Source organism: Thalassophryne amazonica, chromosome 2 (assembly GCF_902500255.1).
Source record: "Thalassophryne amazonica chromosome 2, fThaAma1.1, whole genome shotgun sequence".
Classification (NCBI taxonomy): domain Eukaryota; kingdom Metazoa; phylum Chordata; class Actinopteri; order Batrachoidiformes; family Batrachoididae; genus Thalassophryne; species Thalassophryne amazonica.
The window spans coordinates 22686551-22710280 of NC_047104.1; the positions used below are offsets into that span (position 1 = coordinate 22686551).

The following is a 23730-nucleotide window of genomic DNA, read 5'->3' on the forward strand; positions in this document are numbered from 1 at the left end:
TGAATGAATGAATGAAAATGAATGAATGAATGAATGAATGAATGAAAACTGTTTATTTCGAACATTTGATACAACAACAATTACAAGATAGATAAGTGAAGACAACAACAAAAAAGTTCCTACTGTGTACCCAACATGTACGAAAAGGGGTAGGGTGAAGCATCAGCTTATTTTTCCCTACCCCTTCTTCCCCACAACCAGTGATACCCTTTGCCACATATACACATAGATTCCTACACACCTAAACCGATATCAATATATATATATATATATATATATATATATATATATATATATATATATATATAAATAAATATACACCTACACATACCTACTTACATACAAAATACTATATATTTACAAGCCGAAGCAAAAACAAAAACACCCTAACCCTCATTACCCTTCCTCCTCCCTATACCTAGAAAAAAACATATTTTTGTACCGCTGTTTGAAGTGGTTCATGCTTGGACATTGCTTGAGCACAGACAGAAATACAGAAACCTTTTAATGTTGTTCGTGCCCACTGATGCTTTAAATTAAATTTCCCCCTCAGACTGCAATCCCCTGATCTGTTTAAAAAGCATATTTTTAATATTTGCTGGAAGTAAATTGTTTATTGCTTTATACACGATTTGTACTGTTTGAAAATGAACCAAGTCTGTGAATTTTAAGAATTTGGATTGTAAAAATAGTGGATTTGTATGATCTCTATTGCCAGTATTATGAATAATTCTTATAGCTCTTTTCTGCATTACTGATAGTGATTGTGTTGTACCTTTATAAGTATTACCCCATACCTCTGCACAGTACTGTAAATATGGTAAAACCAGTGAGCAGTAAAGAATGCGGAGTGAGTTGTGGTCCAGAATATGTTTCGCTTTGTTTAGAACTGAAATGCTTCTTGACAGTTTACTTTGTATGTGTTTTATATGAGTCTTCCAGTTTATCTTATCATGTATTATCACCCCCAGAAACTTATTTTCATGTACCCTTTCAATATCTACCCCCTCGACTTGTAACTGAACCTGTATGTCTGTATTACAATAGCCAAATAACATGTATTTTGTTTTACTTAAGTTTAATGATAATTTGTTTCTGTCAAACCATATTTTCAATTTTCCCATTTCTATACTGATCCTCCTCAGTAACTCCTGCAAATCCCCCCCTGAACAAAAAATGCTTGTGTCATCTGCAAATAATACTAATTTTAATATTTTGGAAACATTGACAATATCATTTATATAAATTAGAAACAGTTTTGGACCCAATACTGACCCCTGTGGGACGCCACAAGCATTGTCCAAGCATGATGATGTATATTCCCCCAACTTCACAAACTGTTTTCTGTTACTTAAGTAGCTTCTCACCCAGTGCAACACCAACCCCCTAATCCCATACTGTTCAAGTTTATTGATTAATATGTCATGATTGATTGTATCAAAAGCCTTTTTAAGGTCTATAAATATTCCAACTGAATGTAATTTGTGGTCTATGGCGTTTGTAATCTCCTCAACTGATTCTATTAATGCAAGTGATGTTGAACTATGTGCTCTGAATCCATATTGACTATCAGTAAGTAATTTATGTTTATTTATGAATTTGTCTAATCTATTATTGAATACCTTTTCTAATAATTTGGAAAATTGTGGAAGCAAAGAAACAGGTCTATAATTTGTGAAGTGGTGTCTATCCCCAGTCTTATACAGCGGCACAACCTTAGCTATTTTCATGTGATTGGGAAATTTACCGGTTTGAAATGATAAGTTACAGATGTATGTTAATGGTTCTACAATCCATTCAATGACCTGTTTTACCACCACCATATCAATTTCATTTAAATCGGTAGATGTTTTATATTTACAATTATTCACAACGTCTATAATTTCTTTTCCATCCACTGCTGTGAGGAACATTGAACAGGGATTTCTTTCTATGAGATTATTATCCCAATCCTCAGGTTGGGAATCGGGAATTTTTTCTGCCAAGCTTGGTCCAATATTTACAAAAAAATTATTAAAACCGTTGACTACCTCATCCTTATTTTCCTTCTTGACATTATTATCAATGAAATACTGAGTGTACTCTGTTTTTTATTACCAATTTTGATAATGCTATTTAATATATCCCATATTCCTTTAATATTGTTTTTGTTATTATATAATATGTTACTATAATATTCCTTCCTACATACCCGTATAATATTAGTTAATCTATTTTTGTATTTCTTATATCTATTTTCTGCCTCTTTAGTCTTTAGTTTTATGAATTCTCTATACAGTGTATTTTTCTTATTACATGCATTTCGTAACCCTTTCGTCATCCATGGTCGAGCTTGGATTTTTTGTTTTCTGTAGTCTTGTTTAATTGGACAATTTTTATCATATTATGATGTAAATATTTGTAAAAACGTTTCATATGCACTATCAACATCATTTTCACTGTATACCTTTTCCCAGTTTTGCTCCTGTAAATCCTTCTTTAGTGTGTTCATGTTTTCCTCTGTCCGCACTCGCCTGTATTTTATTTTCTCCTCTGGCTGATTCCGCTGATGGTTTCTATTATAAACGATGAAAACTGGTAGATGATCACTAATGTCATTGATTAATAATCCACTCAGTGTTATTCTCAATATCATTGCTGAATATATTATCAATTAAGGTAGCACTATGGGATGTAATTCTGCTTGGCCTGGTGATTTTTGGATATAAACTCATACTGTACATTATATTGATAAATTCATCTGTTATTTTATGCTTATTTGGATTGAGCAGATCAATATTTAAGTCACCACAAATGAACACAGTTTTTTGATTAGTTTTTGAGAACATTTTTCCCATACAGTCAGTGAATGTTTCAATACTAGATCCTGGTGCTCTATATATACAGCTGACTAATACATTTTTGCTTTTTTCTTCACATATTTCAATAGTTATACATTCTAATAAGTTATCGATCACAGTTGTCATATTGTCTACTATTTTATAATCCATGTTCTTATCCACATACACAGCCACTCCTCCTCCACTCTTATTCTTTCTGTTTACACAATTAAATTCATATCCATCCAGTTCAAAATCCATTCCTTTATCTTCATTGATCCATGTTTCTGATATAGCAATTATGTTAAATATTTTTTTAAATTGACTTAAATATTCTTTAATGTTGTTAAAGTTTGCATATAGACTTCTGCTGTTGAAATGGATTATTGATAATTTGTTATCCGTTTTAATGATCCGATTAAACTGTTCATCTGTATAATAGCACCAACTGTCATTAATATTTGAAAAGAAATTATTGTCCGGGTCTATATCGTGCTCCAAGTCCAGTACATTGTGGTCTGTGTATTTAAATGTTCTCAGTTCTACTTCTCCATGATCAGCAATCCTTTGAGTTATATCCTTCTTGTCTCCAGATGTAGATGATGTAGTAGATGAATAGGTTCCTCTGGTCTGTGTCATGGTGTTGTGATGTGTTTGTGTCCTCATACCTTATTGGTCATATTTGTCCAGTTCCTCGATGTTCCTGATTACCATAACCTTCGCTTGTTCTGGTGTTCCATTCAATTTGATAAATGTTTTGCAGTTGGATGTCCATGTCTGTTGAATTTTTCCCTGCTTTTTTAAGAAACGAGCTTTCCTGGCGATGTCTGCGTTTCTTTTGGTCAGATGTTCATTGATGAATACGTTTGTTCCTTTGAGTTTCCGTCCCTGTTTTAACAGTGACATTTTACGTTTTCTGTTGACAAACCTCATTATAACTGCTCGCTTGTCTCCGTCCTCTCTCCTGGGCAGGGGGTGGCACGCTTCAATGTTATTACAGTCCATTTGAATACCTTTAGAATGCAGGAAGTCAGCCACCTGTTGTTCCACTGAGCTGGCCTCCTGCTCGCTGTCTTCTGACACCACCCGTGCGTAGGATCGAGGTTTAATATGAATTCCTGTAATAATAACGTCGTTCATCCTTGTGTACTGTTCCAACTCTGCAACACGGTTCTCCAGGTACACCAGACGCCGGTCTTTCTCTGCATTCTGGATCTGGAGAGCCTTCACTTCTTCCACCAGCTCCATAATGGATTTCTGCTGCATTTTAACAACAGAGATTTCCTCAGACAAAAAGTCCAGGGACTTCTTGATATCATCTCCCTCCTCCGCCGTCAGTGCCTTCTTCGGACCCATGGTCAGATAACGCCGCGCCGGTGGAACTGCACTGACGGCTCGGGCCTCGGTGGAGCCACGCTGGTGGAACTGCGCTGACGCCTCGGGCTTCAGGTGGAGCCGCGCCGGTGGATGTGCGCTGGCGCCTCGGGCCTCGGTGGAGCCGCGCCGGTGGAAAACAATCCTGCTGTGGATCAGCGAACTTCACACTAATAATTTAATTATTAACTGTCAGATGACAATGTAAAACCTTTTAATCATTCTAAAGTTGATTGTAAGCAGAAACAAGGCAGTTTAAGCGCAAACGGGGCGATTAATCTCTTAATTGCTGCTAGCGCTCAGTCATGACGCTCCGATTGGTTCCCCTTCCACTGGACTCTGTTTGGAGAAGGGATATCCTTCTCCAAACAGAGAAGGATCTCCAAACAGAGAAGGATATCCCGGATATCCACATTTTAATGCCGTTCTTGATTTTTAAATCAAGAATGGCATTAAAATCCCCCGCACATATACAGATTCCCTCAGCCTCTTTTGCTATCGTGTCAAATATCGTTTTATAGATTGTTACTTCACTGTCGGGTGGTACGTAAATATTTGCCAATGTCAAAAGATTATTTTCAATATTATCTTTAATTATGACATATCGTCCCTCTTTATCTCTTATTTCCGAATATATTTCTAATTTAACATTCTTGGATATTAATATTGCTACGCCCCGTCTATGGCTTTGTGCAAATGAACTACACTCAGCAAAAATATAAATGCAACACTTTTGGTTTTGCTCCCATTTTGTATGAGATGAACTCAAAGATCTAAAGCTTTTTCCACATACACAATATCACCATTTCCCTCAAATATTGTTCACAAACCAGTCTAAATCTGTGATAGTGAGCACTTCTCCTTTGCTGAGATAATCCATCCCACCTCACAGGTGTGCCATATCAAGATGCTGATTAGACACCATGATTAGTGCACAGGTGTGCCTTAGACTGCCCACAATAAAAGGCCACTCTGAAAGGTGCAGTTTTATGACACAGCACAATGCTACAGTTTCGCAAGATTTGAGGGAGCGTGCAATTGGCATGCTGACAGCAGGAATGTCAACCAGAGCTGTTGCTCGTGTATTGAATGTTCATTTCTCTACCATAAGCTGTCTCCAAAGGCGTTTCAGAGAATTTGGCAGTACATCCAACCAGCCTCACAACCGCAGACCACGTGTAACCACACCAGCCCAAGACCTCCACATCCAGCATGTTCACCTCCAAGATCGTCTGAGACCAGCCACTCGGACAGCTGCTGAAACAATCGATTTGCATAACCAAAGAATTTCTGCACAAACTGTCAGAAACCATCTCAGGGAAGCTCATTTGCATGCTCGTCGTCCTCATCGGGGTCTCAACCTGACTCCATTTCGTCGTCGTAACCGACTTGAGTGGGCAAATGCTCACATTCGCTGGCGTTTGGCACGTTGGAGAGGTGTTCTCTTCACGGATGAATCCCGGTTCACACTGTCCAGGACAGATGGCAGACAGCGTGTGTGGCGTCGTGTGGGTGAGGGGTTTTCTGATGTCAGTGTTGTGGATCGAGTGGCCCATAGTGGCGGTGGGGTTATGGTATGGGCAGGCGTCTGTTATGGATGAAGAACACAGGTGCATTTTATTGATGGCATTTTGAATGCACAGAGATACCGTGACAAGATCCTGAGGCCCATTGTTGTGCCATCCAAGAACATCACCTCATGTTGCAGCAGGATAATGCACGGCCCCATGTTGCAAGGATCTGTAAACAATTCTTGGAAGCTGAAAATGTCCCAGTTCTTGCATGGCCGGCATACTCACCGGACATGTCACCCATTGAGCATGTTTGGGATGCTCTGGACCGGCGTATACGACAGCGTGTACCAGTTCCTGCCAATATCCAGCAACTTCGCACAGCCATTGAAGAGGAGTGGACCAACATTCCACAAGCTACAATTGACAACCTGATCAACTCTATGCGAAGGAGATGTGTTGCACTGCATGAGGCAAATGGTGGTCACACCAGATACTGACTGGTATCCCCCCCCAATAAAACAAAACTGCACCTTTCAGAGTGGCCTTTTATTGTGGGCAGTCTAAGGCACACCTGTGCACTAATCATGGTGTCTAATCAGCATCTTGATATGGCACACCTGTGAGGTGGGATGGATTATCACAGTAAAGGAGAAGTGCTCACTATCACAGATTTAGACTGGTTTGTGAACAATATTTGAGGGAAATGGTGATATTGTGTATGTGGAAAAAGTTTTAGATCTTTGAGTTTTAGATCTTTGAGTTCATCTCATACAAAATGGGAGCAAAACCAAAAGTGTTGCGTTTATATTTTTGTTGAGTGCATAAAAAATATTTTTATAACCAAATTTAATTAATTTCTCATGCTCTTGAGCACTCAAATGAGTTTCCTGTAACAAGATGATATGTACCTTAGCTTTCTTTAATTTATTCATGAGCCTTGCCCTTTTTACAGGATTACCAAGCCCATTAATATTTAATGATAATATTTTCAAATTTTGACTCTGCATTAATAATTGATGAGTTTGTAAATATTATTTGGTTGCTCAACGTACAATGAAAACAAAAGAAACTAAAAAACCAAAACATTTTAATAACAAAAAGAAACGTATATATTAAAACAGGATAAATCTTACTCCCAAGGCTGGGTATTTCTATACCCTTTTGTTTTTCCTAAACCTTTGCCCGGTGGGGGGGGGGAAAAGTCTCTTGAAAAAGAGGGCCCCCTTCCAGAATCAGTGGATGTACCTTAACAAAAAGTGTTTCCACTAATTCTACCAGTGGTATGCTCCTTTTGGTCAGGCTTAATAACATATGTAGATGACAGTATATTCCAATATATCAATCATAATTTCACACCATTTTGAAAAGAAGCGTAAATATTTCAGAACTAACAATTACCCATTACACATGAGTTCAACGTCCTGCTCTTATATGGATGATCATGTCAAGGTCTAAGTTTGCGCTGGAACTCCTGTAGGTGTTCTTGTGCTCGTTTAGTGGCTTCCCTCTCTCCGTGGCGGGAGACGAGTTTCCATGGTAACACATGGTCCAGTTGCAGTAACGTTGTGGGGTCACTGTCGCCGGAGCCCCTCTCGTCCGGTTGGCCAAAAAGAAGCCCTCTCCGACACAGATCCCTCATGGCATCTCCCGGGCTGTCATACATTTGTGGCCCGCTGTCCCAATGAATGTGCATTCGAGTAAACGGCGTCTGAAAGCGGATGCCTCTCTCTTTGAGTGCTGCTTTGACTGCCTTATATTCTTTACGCTTCTGCATCACATCTGTGGTGTAATCATTATCAAACGAGAGGTACCTGTCTCCAATCTGAATTTTCTTCTTCCAGGTATTTCTAAGAATTGTTTCTTTGGTTCTGTATTGGAGAAAGTTCACAACTATGGACCTGGGGGGGGCGCGTTGGGGCCCGGCTTTGGTGCAAGGGAGCGGTGCGCTCTCTGGATTTGTGGATCCACTCCGTCCTCGATTAGCTTCTCACTAGCAATTAGCCTCTCCACAAACTGAATTACCGAGCCCGTCTCACTTTGTTCAGGGACTCCATAAATCCTCAAATTTCCCCTTCTTGATCTTGACTCGAGTACATCTATCTTGTCACGCAATACATTTTGTTCTTTAAGTGACTGTTCCAGCGCGTTGTTTTCTGCTGCTGACCATGTTTCCAACTCGTCCACGCGAGCGCAAGCTGATTCCAGCTCGCACTCGTGTTCTTGTAGCTTTAGCGTTGTGGTAGCTAGTCGTTGATCAATCTGCTCCTTGAACAGTGCGAGTTCATCTTTGATATCTTTCTTGAAGTCTTCTTTGAATTTGTCCCAGTTAGCCGTTAGTGTCATGTTAAGTTCACTGATTTGTTCACTTATTGCTCTCAAATTCGGCCCGGTTGCTTCCAAGGCGGCCTGCTCATCAGCATTAGCATCACTCATGTCTTCATCGTGTGACATTAGTACCTCGATGTTGGTCCTTTCTGCCTTCCTCTTGTCCTTAGCTTTACTTCCCCCTCTCATGTCTCGAGTAATTTGCTTAAAAACAATGAGATGTTTTAGAATTAGTGGGGTTTCAACCGCCTGCCTTTTCAGAGCAATTGTATCAAGCGTCCATCTTCCTCCGTAGCTTACTGGAAGTGAATTGGAATTTAATGAACTTTTCACCACAGATATATATTAGGCCATGGAAGACTCCATTAAATTTTGGACATGATCTGGATCCGGAGCCGGATTCTGATCAAGATTTCCCTTTATATAGGCTTTGAAGCATTACATCAAAACTGCATCACGGATTTTAATGAAATTTTCACGACAGATACATATTAGGCCATGGAAGACTCTGTTAAATTTTGGAGGTGATCTGGATCCACATCCGGATTCTGAATCAAGATTTCCCTTTATATAGGCTTTGAAGCATTACATCAAAACTGCATCATGGATCCGAAGTCACCGAGGTGGTTAGAAAGCTCCTCGGTGGCAAGGCTCCTGGGGTGGATGAAATGCATCCTGAGTACCTTAAGTCTCTGGATTTTGTGGGACTGTCTTGGCTGACACACCTCTGCAACATCGCGTGGCGATCGGGGACAGTGCCTCTGGATTGGCAGACCGGGGTGGTGGTCCCTCTGTTTAAGAAGGGGGACCGGAGGGTGTGTTCCAACTATGGGGGGATCACACTCCTCAGCCTCCCCGGTACGGTCTATTCCAGAGTAATGGAGAGGAGAATTCAACCGATGGTCGAACCTCGGATTCAGGAGGAGCAGTGTGGATTTCGTCCTGGTCGCGGCACACTGGATCAGCTCTACACGCTTCATCGGGTGCTCGAGGGTTCATGGGAGTTCGCCCAACCAGTCCACATGTGTTTTGTGGATCTGGAGAAGGCGTTCGACCGTGTCCCTCGGGGCACCCTGTGGGGAGTGCTCCGGGAGTACGGGGTCCGGGGTCCTTTGCTAAGGGCTATCCGGTCCCTGTACGACCGCAGCAGGAGCTTGGTTCGCATTGCCGGTAGTAAGTCAAACCTGTTTCCAGTGCACGTTGGCCTCCGCCAGGGCTGCCCTTTGTCACCGGTTCTGTTCATTATTTTTATGGACAGAATTTCTAGGCACAGCCAGGGTGTAGAGGGGGTCTGGTTTGGGAACCACAGAATCTCGTCTCTGCTGTTTGCGGACGATGTGGTTCTGTAGGCTTCGTCAAATCAGGACCTTCAGCGTGCACTGGGGCGGTTTGCAGCCGAATGTGAAGCATCCGGGATGAAGATCAGCACCTCCAAATCCGAGGGCATGGTTCTCGACCGGAAAAAAGGTGCTTTGCCCTCTTCAGGTCGGTGGAGTGTCCTTGCCTCAAGTGGAGGGGTTTAAGTATCTCGGGGTCTTGTTCACGAGTGAGGGACGGATGGAGCGTGAGATTGATAGATGGATCGGTGCAGCATCTGCATTGATGTGGTCACTGTATCGGAACGTCGTGGTGAAGAGAGAGCTGAGTAGGGGGGCAAAGCTCTCGATTTACCGATCGATCTACGTTCCGATCCTCACCTATGGTCATGAGATTTGGCTCGTGACCAAAAGAACGAGATCGCGGGTACAAGCGGCCGCGATGAGTTTCCTCCGCAGGGTGGCTGGGCGCTCCCTTAGAGATAGGGTGAGGAGCTCGGTCACTCGGGAGGAGCTCGGAGTCAAGCCGCTGCTCCTCCATGTCGAAAGGAGTCAGTTGAGGTGACTCGGGCATCTTTTCGGGATGCCCCCTGGATGCCTCCCTGGAGAGGTGTTCCGGGCACGTCCCATTGGGAGGAAGCCCCGGGGAAGACCCAGGACACGCTGGAGGGACTACATCTCTCGGCTGGCTTGGAAACGCCTTGGGGAGGAGCTGGGGGAGGTGTGTGTGGATCGGGAGGTCTGTGCGGCTTTGCTTGAGCTGCTGCCCCCGCGACCCGACTCCGGATAAAGCAGAAGAAAATGAATGGATGGATGGATGCATCATGGATTTTAATGAAATTTTCATTATAGATACATATTAGGCCATGGAAGACTCCATTAAATTTTGGAGGTGATCTCGATCCAGAGCCGGATTCTGGATCAAGATTTCCCTTTATATAGGCTTTGAAGGATTACATCAAAATTACATTACAGATTCTCACCAAAGTTTTACCACCGATAGATATTACGGCATGCAAGATTCCAGTGAATTTTGGGGATAATCTGGATACGGATTGGTAGACGTGAGAAATCTCTGATTGCTCTTGTTGATAATAAAACTGTTTTTTTGTTAAACAATATGAAATACTGTATTCAAAAAATAATATAATATAACATACAAACTTCCTATGTGCACTGCAGTAGTTAATTCAGTTCATACTAAAATGATTCTCAGATGTGTGTGAAATTTACTTTATTTTTATGCTTCTTTTTTTTTTTTTTTTTCATATGGGGCAGCACAGTCTCATTTGAACCCCTGCGTGATATTGGGGGATTTGACTACTTTCGTGGACAGACAGCCTGCACAAATACAGCATCACTTCACATGGAAAAATGTGTATTGTTTTGTGTTTTTTTTTTTTTGCTTCCCAGTGGAGAAGGGAAGACAAGGCAAATGGAAGAGGTTGTGTCGGTAAGTTTGAGCTTACACACTTTGACAGAGTAACTGCATTCTCTCGCCTGCACAACCACCTCGACATGTTTGAGCTCCGGGTCATAAACAATTTCCACCGCATCGTCACTTTTTCTTTGTATTTTCACTTTGTTTGCCGTGTAATTTGCCCAAAAACTCAGAGAAAGTGTCATGTTTCTGATGGGGACATACAACTGCTGTCCCCCGATGTAGGATTATTGCGTCAAATATATCATATAATAACCCTTTAGCGCCCACCCTCAAAAGAGACTGCGTTGCCTAATAGACTCTTCATTTTGCTGACTTACTTAAGTTAGAGTGTGTCTGTTATGTTACAGCTTGTCAGACAAGATATTACTAATGTGTCAGTCTATAGTTTTGCACACTGTGATAAATAATTGAGCAATAGAAGTGAACATTTGTCTTCAGTCAGCTACACACTGTGCCCCTGTTATAGTTGGTGTTTTAGGTCTTGACTGATGTTAGTGGGACTCAGAATCAAAGATGAATTAATTAAATTTTCAAAGGTTAATGTGGAATCACAACTTCATGGATTTGATAACTCATCAGCATTTTAAGGGTTTTTTTTTTTTTGTTTTTTTTTGAAAGAAGTGTCTCCTCAGACTCAAGGATGACCTGACCAGATTTGGAGGGAACTCTGGTCAAAGATCAGGGTAACCATATGGGTTATGGTTACCCCATGCTACAAAGCACAATTGTGCCCATTACTTAGTAACTGGAATAATAAGAACAAAGAACAGTAAAGGAATAAGATTTAATGTCAAAAAGGTAAAAGGTAAACTTATTTCTAATATAATGCAATATCTTGTAAAGAATTTTTTTTTTATGCTTTTCATCACGTTAATAAGAGACTGCTGCATGATACCCTGAAAACTTACTAAAACAATTATAACAAAAAAATCCATGTCTGCTACGTTTAATCTGTGTGGAATTTAATAAGCGCAAACTGAATTTCAGACACATTATATATATTAGTCTGGAACAAAGAGGACAAACAGTGTTGTAAAGAACAATAATCAAGACGTTAAAGAGCAAACTTCACTTACCCCCAGAACGACATGAACAGGAAGCGAGCATAGCTCACATCAGCTCCCATTGAAAATAACGGAGAGACAGCCTGTGATTCTCCCATGTTTACATAAAACAAATGCAGTAACAACGTCTACAAACCCAGAGAATATATTCAAGAGTTTTAGGCACAATATAAAAATAGTTTTATGTTGCGATGTTAATTGTGTTGTCCGTGTGCAGCGGTTAAAGTGAAGCGTGATCAGAGCGTATCAGTGCAGTTCTCAATGTTACTGAGATCTCGCAGCGCAGCGACCTCTCTGAGATTTTGCGGGATTTGAAACCTGAAAAGCCTCAATGCACAGGATTTTAATGGAGACTGTTTCCTCTTTCAGCGGACAGAATCTCTGTTCGGCTCCTCCTCAGCTGTACTCTGAGGTGGCATTACAAAGCATTTCACACCCTCGGGACCGTGAACTGGCAAACTTTTTAGCACACATTTGCAGCAACAATTCAGTTAATTTTTTGGAAAATCCGTGCTCAACAAACAGACAATTTGAACCCGAGAGCCAGGCAGAAATTTGCCGCTGCCCTCAGCTTCGAACACTGTGGAAGAGAGCTCTCTCAAACAGCTCAGCTCCAGAAAGCCTCCCCCTCCTCTCCTCCCCTCAGTAGCAACCAAAGCAGAGAGCAGTTGAGAAGATTCACAGTGGCACTTCTCTGGTATTGGAAAATGTCGCGGGTTGGATCGGTATTTTCCGATGCTGTGAGCTATGCTCGCTTCCTGTTCATGTCGTTCTGGGGGTAAGTGAAGTTTGCGCTTTAACGTCTTGATTATTGTTCTTTACAACACTGTTTGTCCTCTTTGTTCCAGACTAATATATATAATCAATCAATTTTTCAATCAATTTTATTTATATAGCACCAAATCACAATAGTCTTACAAGATATTGCATTATATTAGAAATAAGTTTACCTTTTACCTTTTTGACATTAAATCTTATTCCTTTACTGTTCTTTGTTCTTATTATTCCAGTTACTAAGTAATGGGCACAACTGTGCTTTGTAGCATGGGGTAACCATAACCCCTATGGTTACCCTTTGACCAGAGTTCCCTCCAAATCTGGTCAGGTCATCCTTCAGTCTGAGGAGACACTTCTTTCAAAAAAAAAAACAAAAAAAAAAAAAAACCTTAAAATGCTGATGAGTTATCAAATCCATGAAGTTGTGATTCCACATTAACCTTTGAAAATGTAATTAATTCATCTTTGATTCTGAGTCCCACTAAGGTCAGTCAAGACCTAAAACACCAACTATTGATAACGGGCACAGTGTGTAGCTGACTGAAGACAAATGTTCACTTCTATTGCTCAATTATTTATCACAGTGTGTAAAACTATAGACTGACGCATTAGTAATATCTTGTCTGACAAGCTGTAACATAACAGACACACTCTAACTTAAGTAAGTCAGCAAAATGAAGAGTCTATTAGGCAGCGCAGTCTCTTTTGAGGGTGGGCGCTAAAGGGTTAATATATGATATATTTGACGCAATAATCCTACATCTGGGGACAGCAGTTGTATGTCCCCATCAGAAACATGAACTGAATTAACTACTGCAGTGCACATAGGAAGTTTGTATTCCGATAGAAAATTGGGAGCTTAAGTAGATTTTTCATAGATGGTCATATGAGGCTGTGTTTGAAGGTGGGATGTACAGAGAGGTGTATGTATGTTATATTATATTATTATTTGAATACAGTATTTCATATTGTTTAACAAAAAAGTTTTATTATCAACAAGAGCAATCAGAGATTTCTGACGTCTACCAATCCGTATCCAGATTATCCCCAAAATTCACTGGAATCTTGCATGCCGTAATATCTATCGGTGGTAAAAACTTTAGTGAGAATCCGTAATGTAATTTTGATGTAATCCTTCAAAGCCTATATAAAGGGAAATCTTGATCCAGAATCCGGCTCTGGATCGAGATCACCTCCAAAATTTAATGGAGTCTTCCATGGACTAATATGTATCTATAGTGAAAATTTCATTAAAATCCATGATGCATCCATCCATCCATTCATTTTCTTCTGCTTTATCCGGAGTCGGGTCGCGGGGGCAGCAGCTCAAGCAAAGCCGCACAGACCTCCCGATCCACACACACCTCCCCCAGCTCCTCCGGGGGAACTCCAAGGCGTTCCCAAGCCAGCCGAGAGATGTAGTCCCTCCAGCGTGTCCTGGGTCTTCCCCGGGGCCTCCTCCCAATGGGACGTGCCCGGAACACCTCTCCAGGGAGGCATCCAGGGGGCATCCCGAAAAGATGCCCGAGTCACCTCAACTGACTCCTTTCGACGTGGAGGAGCAGCAGCTTGACTCCGAGCTCCTCCCGAGTGACCGAGCTCCTCACCCTATCTCTAAGGGAGCGCCCAGCCACCCTGCGGAGGAAACTCATCTCGGCCACTTGTACTCGCGATCTCGTTCTTTCGGTCACGAGCCAAATCTCATGACCATAGGTGAGGATCGGAACGTAGATCGATCGGTAAATCGAGAGCTTTGCCCCCCTACTCAGCTCTCTCTTCACCACGATGGTCCAATACAGTGACCGCATCACTGCAGATGCTGCACCGATCCATCTATCAATCTCACGCTCCATCCATCCACATTATTTAAGTCACCCATGGGAAGGAATGGACAAATATCTGTGCTGTAAGGTCTATTGTGGATATAAAAGCCTGTTTAGATTTGCGGCATTGTGCGGACATTAGCGCGTGGAGCTTTCGGTTTGATAGCTGCTGTTCACATTCACTGTACATGATAATAATTCACATTTATTATCATGATGAAGCATGCCACATACATTACAACAGTTCCTTTGCGCTCCTGGGGGGTGGGGGGTGGACATTATTATATGTGGCACAGGCTTTGTGGTTCCAGATCTATCTCGAGGTTCCTTCATATGCGCTCAAATCCTTTCGGATCCCATTTTGCCACCATCAGAATATGTAAATTGTTGTCAGATGGTCCTCAGATAACAGATGGACCGCTATCGGATAGGTGTCCCATCTCGATGGCTACTGGAGAGTTTTGAACATGTGCGTCACCCTTGGGGCAGCCGGCCGATTTGGACCAACTGTGTCGACTTCTGTAGATGGCTATCACAGCATTTTGGAACTGAAATCCAGTACCTTTCGGATGTGCACCAATTCATAAGTCCGCCGCCACTCTGCGTGATTCCGGCTATGTGTGACGGGGGTATAAATTTCTCTAAAACTTATTCCACAAGTCCAGTCCTTAGAACGTCACCATAGATGCAGCAGACAAATCTCTGTGCATGAACAATTAAGGTACACATAAATCATCACTGACTTCATTACCAGGGTGCTGGATCTCTCCTAAATCTGGATTATTCATCTAGTTTCTGAGTTGATATGCTTGCATAGTTGTGAGGGAGACAAGGACAACTTTAAAGCAGGCAAGTATGTGTTAAACCTGACAACGATGTTTCTAATTACCAGTATGAGTCATAAATGAACATTTCTAAGGTACTTACATGTTTTCCATCCAGTGGCATTTGAAAAATATGGGGAAAAAAAAGAAAAATTGACTCCTTTTGTTTTAGCTACATTAAATAAGCAGCATGCTAGTGATATGGGGCCGAACTTAAAATTAATAAATTGCTTGATATCCAGATTTTCACTGAAGTAAGACAGTCCTCTAAAGTCTTTATGTGTATGAGATTACCAGCAGTTATTGGCATGTACAACTGATTGTCATCAGCATAGCAGTGAAAAGTAATTCCATAACGGTACAGTATATGCCCAAGGGGTGCTGTTAGAGGGGAAAACTTGATTTTTTTTTCTTTTCTTTTTTTTTCTTCATTTATTGTGCAGTACTGGCACACTGTCGCACCACACCAGCCACCCCATAGAGGTCATAGCGTTGAGAGGGTGAACCTAGGTGGCTGCTGTATGCAATCCCGGCACCGCGGCCACTAATGTTACTTTAAAATAAAATATATTCTTTCATTCCGAACATATCCTCACTTTGAGTTTTAACTGATGAATTCACTTTTAATACAGTTGTTGTCATGTTTTTATAATTTCATGCTGTCATTTTTTTAAAGGTTGACTTATTCTGTGTTTTGCAGGAACCCAAATGTTTGCAGACTGAGTGGACGTAGGGGCAGTTTGGAGTTCTTTGTCTACTTCCCTCGGCACTGCAGCTGTACACTGACAGGTGCAGGTCAGATATGACTAAGAGAAGCCCGTCCCTTCACCTCATCAAAAGGTCAGCTGTGCTTCTTGACTTTTATTCTTTCTGGATGCAGTAGATGAAGGGATTATCAGCATGACACCACTGGCTCTTAGAAGCTTACCTTATTAGTGGAGCAACACAGAATAGCAGTCAGCAGTTTTGGTATATGAGTGTTTAATGCAGTATTGAAGAAAAACATTTTCTTGTGCAAGGACACAGTGCTTTCTATGTGTGTTTCCCTCCTGGTTAACTATCTGGATTTTGAACTGTTTGATTTGATTATTTCACTGAGGATTTATTAAATTACAGAGGGCATTCTTTTTCTGTTTTTCTCTGTAAAACCACTTCTCCATCATGTTGAAAGGAGCTGGCTGATGCGATTCTTAATTAAGATGATGTCTGGAACTCTGGATACTTCTGTTTGGATGTTCAGACCCAAAACATGCTGGAGGAATTACCAAGTGAAGTCCAGAAGTAACTTAACAATGACAGCAGATTCATAATTTTAGTGCTCTATCACAAAAGAAAATAATACATGGTGTATGTGGAGACTTTTAACTTTAATCCCAAAGTATCTCCATCCAAATCCAGTTAAAAGGTTTTTACCTGATTGTCATTTAATAGACCAAATTTTTATCACTTATAAAATAGACAGTTTACACAAAATTCTTTCCTGCCTGATGTAAAATTCATACCAGTATTATTGTGGTTGGGATAATATGGCACAGCCCTAGGTCCATTGATATTCGAGAAGGGCCCATCATTTTGAGAAAATGGCCCATTACTTCAGGCACTGAGGGGCCATTAGCCCAGGCCACCCTTTGTTATATGTTAGTAGAGAAAGCTAGGAAATGTAAAGCGCATTATAACGTGAGCTCCACGCTGTCGTGCTTGCCTTACAAACAGGTGCATCTCGTTAACTGAGAATTTCAGTAAAATGCTATTAATGTTGAATTAGTACAGCGGTGGCCAAGTTCGGTCCTCGAGAGCCACCTTCCTGACACTCTTAGTTGTCTCCCTGCTCCAACACACCTGAATCCAATGAAAGGCTCATTAAAAGTCTGCTAATGAGTCTTTCATTGGATTCAGGTGTGTTGGAGCAGGGAGACAACTAAGAGTGTCAGGAAGTTGGCTCTCGAGGACCGAACTTGGCCACCCCTGAATTAGTACTTAATATGCAATGTAGGCAGTAGTTGGAAGGTCACCATTCTTCTTTTGTTGAATAAGAATCTTGACTTCAGACATGGTGCCTCATCTGTATTTATGAATTTTGAGCAGATGAACATTCCCACTCCTTTACATGACAGGATGCTGAACCATCACTGCAGAAGGAACCCTGAGCTTCATGAGGAGCTGCAGATCCAGGCTGCAGTGGCAGCCGGAGATGTCTGTACCGTAAGGAGAATGCTGGAGCAAGGCTATTCGCCCAAGATTCGTGATGCCAATGGCTGGACTCTGCTACACTTCTCTGCTGCTAAAGGAAAGGAGAGATGTGTTCGTGTCTTTCTGGAACATGGTGGTAAGTGGCTTATTGATTTTAAGAACTGAGTGGCTTTTTTCTGTTGTAACACTTTATTGAGGAAGAAACACCCTTGGGGCGTTACCCCACCTCCTAATATAATTCACCTCTTTGTTAAGGTCTCTCACACAAAAACAGTTTGAAGGCTGTCAAATTCAGGTCAAGTCTGGGAGCATGCACTTTGCCGCATCCATGACACTATGGAACCGCCTTAGGTCCTGGATGGCAACCACCCAGGCAGACAGACAGTCCATTCCTACATTTCTAAAATAGCCATATATCTTCTGCAGCCAGGTGAAACATGGGCATGTCCTTGGCCTTCTCCAGCTACTGGGGCTCTCAACTCTGTTTCTGCTCTCTCACAATGCAAGTTATCCTCCTCATCCTAGTCTCTATCAGTAACCACTCATTTAACACAAAGTAATTCCAGCAGTACCCAAAGATCCTCTGAAGAGACCTGGTACCAAACACATCCGGTTGTTGTCTTCAGTCACTGGTTAGGGTTAGGGCACTCTTTGGCTGCAGTGACATCCCTTTTTAAGGGTGTGATGTCATTGCAGCCAAACAGTGCGGAGCATTGATGTTTATTTCATAAGACTTATGCATTTGCAGGTTGTATGGATAAGATTTTCACATGTACCTGTTTATCGCCTGTCAGTCTCATCCTGTGAAACAACTCTTGCCCCTCCCCACATTTGTAAACACATGGCAGTATTCACTCCTCATTGAATTCTTTAAATTTTTTTTAAATCTAGTTGACTGCAGGTACTTCACAGAAAGCTGTCAGAAAATGAAACAAAATAAGAATCAAATTTAGACAAACAAAAAATGGCCCTGACCAAGGGCGTGGTTGGATTGGAATGCACATACGGGTTGCTTTTCTGACATGTTTAGACTTCCACTACTGTTCCTTCAGCTCAGTGGGGAGCATGAGAGCTTTGTTTACATCATCATGTGGTGCTGAGATGTGATGGCAGAAATTACACTGGAAACACACTGAATGGGATCAGGGTTTAAAAGCAAAACAACTTGACAGTCAGAAAGGACAACACTGGGTTATAACTTACAAAAAAAACACCAGTCACTCACGTTCCAATATTTTTACTCACAGAAAAAAAATTTGTCCAGTTTGTTTGAAAAAGTTCCATGTTGTTGAATTTATCCAGATATAATGGTTAGGAAAGTCCTGAGAACACTGTTCTACCGCTGCCATTTACTGCACGTCAGCTCAATGTGAAAAGAGTAAACTGAGGAAGTCTGTGTCCAACCTCGGACGTTTTTAGATGAATCCAAGCAATGTCATAGTGTATTTCTACCTCTAGATGACACTGTTGTGTTTGTCAGCACTTTACAGCAGAAGACCAGCTCAGTCATGCTCCAAAAGTTGCTGTATAAATGCTGATATTTTATAGAAAGGTTAAAGTGTGTTAAATGTGACAGTTATTCAAACAATATGCTGCCCCCTACTTAGAATATCATTCATTGTCATTATGACAATACAACAAGAATTTAAAGTGCAGGACCTTATTTAGTGCCTAAGAAAATGATGATGATGATAGAGATATCTATCTATCTATCTATCTATATATATATATATATATATATATATATATATATATATATATATATATACTAGAAATATACTTTAAATTTAAAAACCTGTGCTAAACTTTAAAAAAACATCAAAGATATTGAACTGTATATAAGGGAGGATAAAATAAAAGGACAGCCCTACACAGACAGACATCTATATACTTTCATTCTCTTAAAGACTGCATGTGCACATTTATGTTTTTGTTTTGACCACCTTGAGCACGTTGATGGCTGTAGGATAAAAACTGTTTTTTGTGAGTCTGTTAGTCCTCGTTTTTATCAACCTTGTTGTTTGCCTGATGGCAGCAGTTGGATGAGGTCACGACCGGTGTGTGTGATATGTCCAGGAGTATGTTCTGGCCTCTCCTGAGGCAGCGGGAGCAGGGAAGTTCCTCCAGAGAGGGGAGAGGGCAGCTGATGGTCTGAGTGACCTTTATGATCTCCTGGAGTGCTTTCTTCTGTGCTGCAATGCAGCTGGAAGACCAAATACAGAGACCGTATGTAAGAAGACTGTCAGCTGAGCAGCTATAGAAGGACACCAGCAGTTTCTGGGGTTTATTGTTCTTCCTGAGAATTCTCAGGAAGTACAGTCTCTGCTATGCCTTCTTTACCAACTCAGCTGAGTTCATACCCCAGGTCAGATCCTCTGTTATGTGGACTTCCAGGAAGCAGAAATCCGTGACCCTCTCCACACATGAATAATGACTGAACGTCTCCTCTCTTATTCCTAAAGTCAATACTAGTTCCTTGGTCTTTGTTGTGTCGAGGAGCAAGTTGTTGTCTCGGCACCACACTGTCAACTGCTCAACCTCATCCCTGAAGTCAGGTTCCCCACCCAAGAGATGTGTCATCAGCAAATTTGATGATGGTGTTGCTGTGATGGGCGACGATGCAGTCGTGAGTGTAGACGGTGTAGAGCAGACGTCTGTGCACACAGCCGTGGGGAGACCCAGTGCTATCTGTCAGAGACTGATATGAAAACACATATTTCTCCTCAATAAGCAGCGAGTGGTGCCATGGGATAGGACTCCTCCATGTCCCAAAGCGCTCACAGGCGACTGCCTGCCTCCTGTGCTCACACGGAAAATGAGACAGATAACCAGCTACGAGTTACTCCAGTTCATTGACTGAGAGCTCTTTGCACTGACGGCTTCTGATTGGCTCACACAGATGTGACACAAACTGCCCCCCATCCATCTTTGCAACTGTGGATGTTTATTTTTTGCCAAATAAAATTCTATTCGTAAATTTTTTTTAGCCCGAGTGTTGAATGTTTTTTTCACTGGCAACAGCAAAATAAAAAATAAATGTCCCAACTGCCTGTGTGTCAAATCAATTCCGGCAAAAGCTGGAATGTTCCATTCAACAAGGCGAATGAAATATTAGTACCATTGAACTCGTGAACATTCATTATTCAAATGCTGTTTACTGTTTCTGTACTCTGGCAAAAAATTATTTCCTTTGGGATAAATAAAGTTGATCATTATTTTCAATTCTGCACTTAAAGTATATAGTGGTACTAGTCATGTCATTCTGACCGTGATTGTGTGTGTGCGTGTGGACAGACAAATTGTGGTTTTAATACGTCATCTGGAGGACATTTTGGACAGTCCTCACAACTGTAAAGGGCTATTTAAGGGTTAAGTCTTGGTTTTTGGACTATGGTCAGACATACTGTAGGTTTGTGTTCGGGTCAGATGTTTCTCTGTGATGGTTCAGTGCTGTGGAATGCATTATGTCTACGAGTTCTCTAAACAAATACAGAGATGCAAGTGTGTGTGTGTGTGTGTAAAACTTAAGCTAGGTCTGAAATTGGTTTGGTTTTATTAGCTCTAATTATATTTTCAAAACAAAATGTGTTTCTGTCATTTTAAACTTAATTTCAAAATTTAAAATCAAAGAAGTTTTTGTTTATTTCTAATGACCCCTCATGGACAACCTGCAGCACCTTCACAGCCTACCAGGGGGTTGTGGCCCATGCCTTAGAAATCACTGCTGCCACTGAGTAGATGGCAGCAGATGGACTGGGTGGCAAGATGGCACCTGTAAGTTATGACAGTGTTTTCAAGGATTTGTAGTTGAATGAAGTCCTGAAGAGGTTCTTGGAGGTACGGCGCGCTCTGAGTGGGCTGCTAGGTGCCATTCCTAACGTCCTGTCCCCGGCCGATCACTATTGTCCTCTGACACTCTGAAAATGTACCTGTGCTGGTTTGTCTCTTCCCCTCACTCTCAGCTTTTGTCTCCGCAGCTGACCCCACAGTGAAGGACTTCATCGGCGGCTTCACAGCACTTCACTATGCTGCTATGCACGGCCGAGCGCGCATCGCTCGACTTATGCTGGAGTCAGAGTTTTGCAGTGACATTATTAACGCTAAAAGCAACGATGGCTGGACACCGCTCCATGTAGCCGCTCATTATGGCCGAGACTCATTTGTGCGGCTCCTCCTTGAGTTCAGGGCCGAGGTTGACCCGCTCAGTGACAAAGGCACCACGCCGCTACAGCTGGCCATAATTCGTGAGCGCTCCAGTTGTGTTCGGATCCTCCTTGACCACAGCGCCAACATTGACATTCAGAACGGGTTTCTGCTGCGGTACGCTGTCATCAAAGGCAATCACTCATACTGCCGAATGTTCCTGCAGAGGGGAGCAGACACCAATCTCGGGCGTCTCGAAGACGGACAGACACCGTTGCACCTGTCAGCCCTCAGGGACGATGTGTTGTGTGCTCAGATGCTCTACACATACGGAGCAGATACCAACACCAAGAACTACGAAGGCCAGACACCAGTTGCTGTGTCAGTTAGCATGTCTGGGATCAGCCGGCCGTGTCTGGACTTCCTGCAGGAGGTCACCAGTGAGTCCCATCCACACACCACATGGAAAAAAAAAAAGCCAGCTGCAGACACCATTACACACACACACTCACACTCACTCACTCATCTTCTGCCGCTTACTCCAATTAAGGGCGATGGGGGGCTAGAGCCTATCTCAGCAGTCATAGGGTGTGAGGCGGGGTACACCCTGGAGAGGACCCCAGTCTGTCACAGGGCCACATATAGACAAACAAACACACTGACAACCACATACACACCTCTGGACAATTTAAAGATTCTACTGATGAACAAAACATTGAGCGTGAGCACTTCCAGGTCAAACCTTTACCTCGTGACACTTCCAGTCACAGCATATGGAAATAAACTTATTATATCCACCTGTCTATATATATAAACGCAACACTTTTGGTTTTGCTCCCATTTTGTATGAGATGAACTCAAAGATCTAAAACTTTTTCCACATACACAATATCAACATTTCCCTCAAATATTGTTCACAAACCAGTCGAAATCTGTGATAGTGAGCACTTCTCCTTTGCTGAGATAATCCATCCCACCTCACAGAATAGCCATATCAAGATGCTGATTAGACACCATGATTAGTGCACAGGTGTGCCTTAGACTGTCCACAATAAAAGGCCACTCTGAAAGGTGCAGTTTTGTTTTATTGGGGGGGGGGGATACCAGTCAGTATCTGGTGGGACCACCATTTGCCTCATGTAGTGCAACACATCTCCTTCGCATCATCCATGAAGAGAACACCTCTCCAACGTGCCAAACGCCAGCGAATGTGAGCATTTGCCCACTCAAGTCGGTTACAACGATGAACTGGAGTCAGGTCGAGACGCCGATGAGGACGACGAGCATGCAGATGAGCTTCCCTGAGACGGTTTCTGACAGTTTGTGCAGAAATTCTTTGGTTATGCAAACCGATTGTTCCAGCAGCTGTCCGAGTGGCTGGTCTCAGATGATCTTGGAGGTGAACATGCTGGATGTGGAGGTCCTGGGCTGGTGTGGTTACACGTGGTCTGCGGTTGTGAGGCTGGTTGGATGTACTGCCAAATTCTCTGAAACGCCTTTGGAGATTGCTTATGGTAGCGACATGAACATTCAATACACGAGCAACAGCTCTGGTTGACATTCCTGCTGTCAGCATGCCAATTGCACGCTCCCTCAAATCTTGCGACATCTGTGGCATTGTGCTGTGTGATAAAACTGCACCTTTCAGAGTGGCCTTTTATTGTGGACAGTCTAAGGCACACCTGTGCACTAATCATGGTGTCTAATCAGCATCTTGATATGGCACACCTGTGAGGTGGGATGGATTATCTCAGCAAAGGAGAAGTGCTCACTATCACAGATTTAGACTGGTTTGTGAACAATATTTGAGGGAAATGGTGATATTGTGTACGTATGTGGAAAAAGTTTGAGTTCATCTCATACAAAATGGGAGTAAAACCAAAAGTGTTGCATTTATATTTTTGTTGAGTGTATATACGTGGTGTGTCCATAAAGTAACGGTCCTTTTTATTTTTTTTTAAACTATATGGATTTCATTCATATGTTTTTACGTCAGACATGCTTGAACTCTCGTGCGCATGCGTGAGTTTTTCCACGCCTGTCGGTGACGTCATTCGCCTGTGAGCACGCCTTGTGGAAGGAGTGATCCCGCCCCCTCGTCGGATTTTCATTGTCTG

At 42.1% G+C, this 23730-nt stretch overlaps 1 protein-coding gene across 1 annotated transcript in view; it reads left to right on the forward strand.

Annotated features, from left to right (window-relative positions):
• The window catches only part of asb7 (ankyrin repeat and SOCS box containing 7), a 74994-nt gene that overhangs the window by 40564 nt on the left and 10700 nt on the right, over positions 1 to 23730 (forward strand). Inside the window, exons 2-4 of the mRNA XM_034184279.1 lie at positions 15981 to 16120; positions 17395 to 17606; positions 21448 to 22053. Of these exons, the coding sequence (XP_034040170.1) occupies positions 16083 to 16120; positions 17395 to 17606; positions 21448 to 22053 (856 nt within the window). The 5' untranslated portion in view covers positions 15981 to 16082. The remainder of the gene's footprint in view (positions 1 to 15980; positions 16121 to 17394; positions 17607 to 21447; positions 22054 to 23730) is intronic.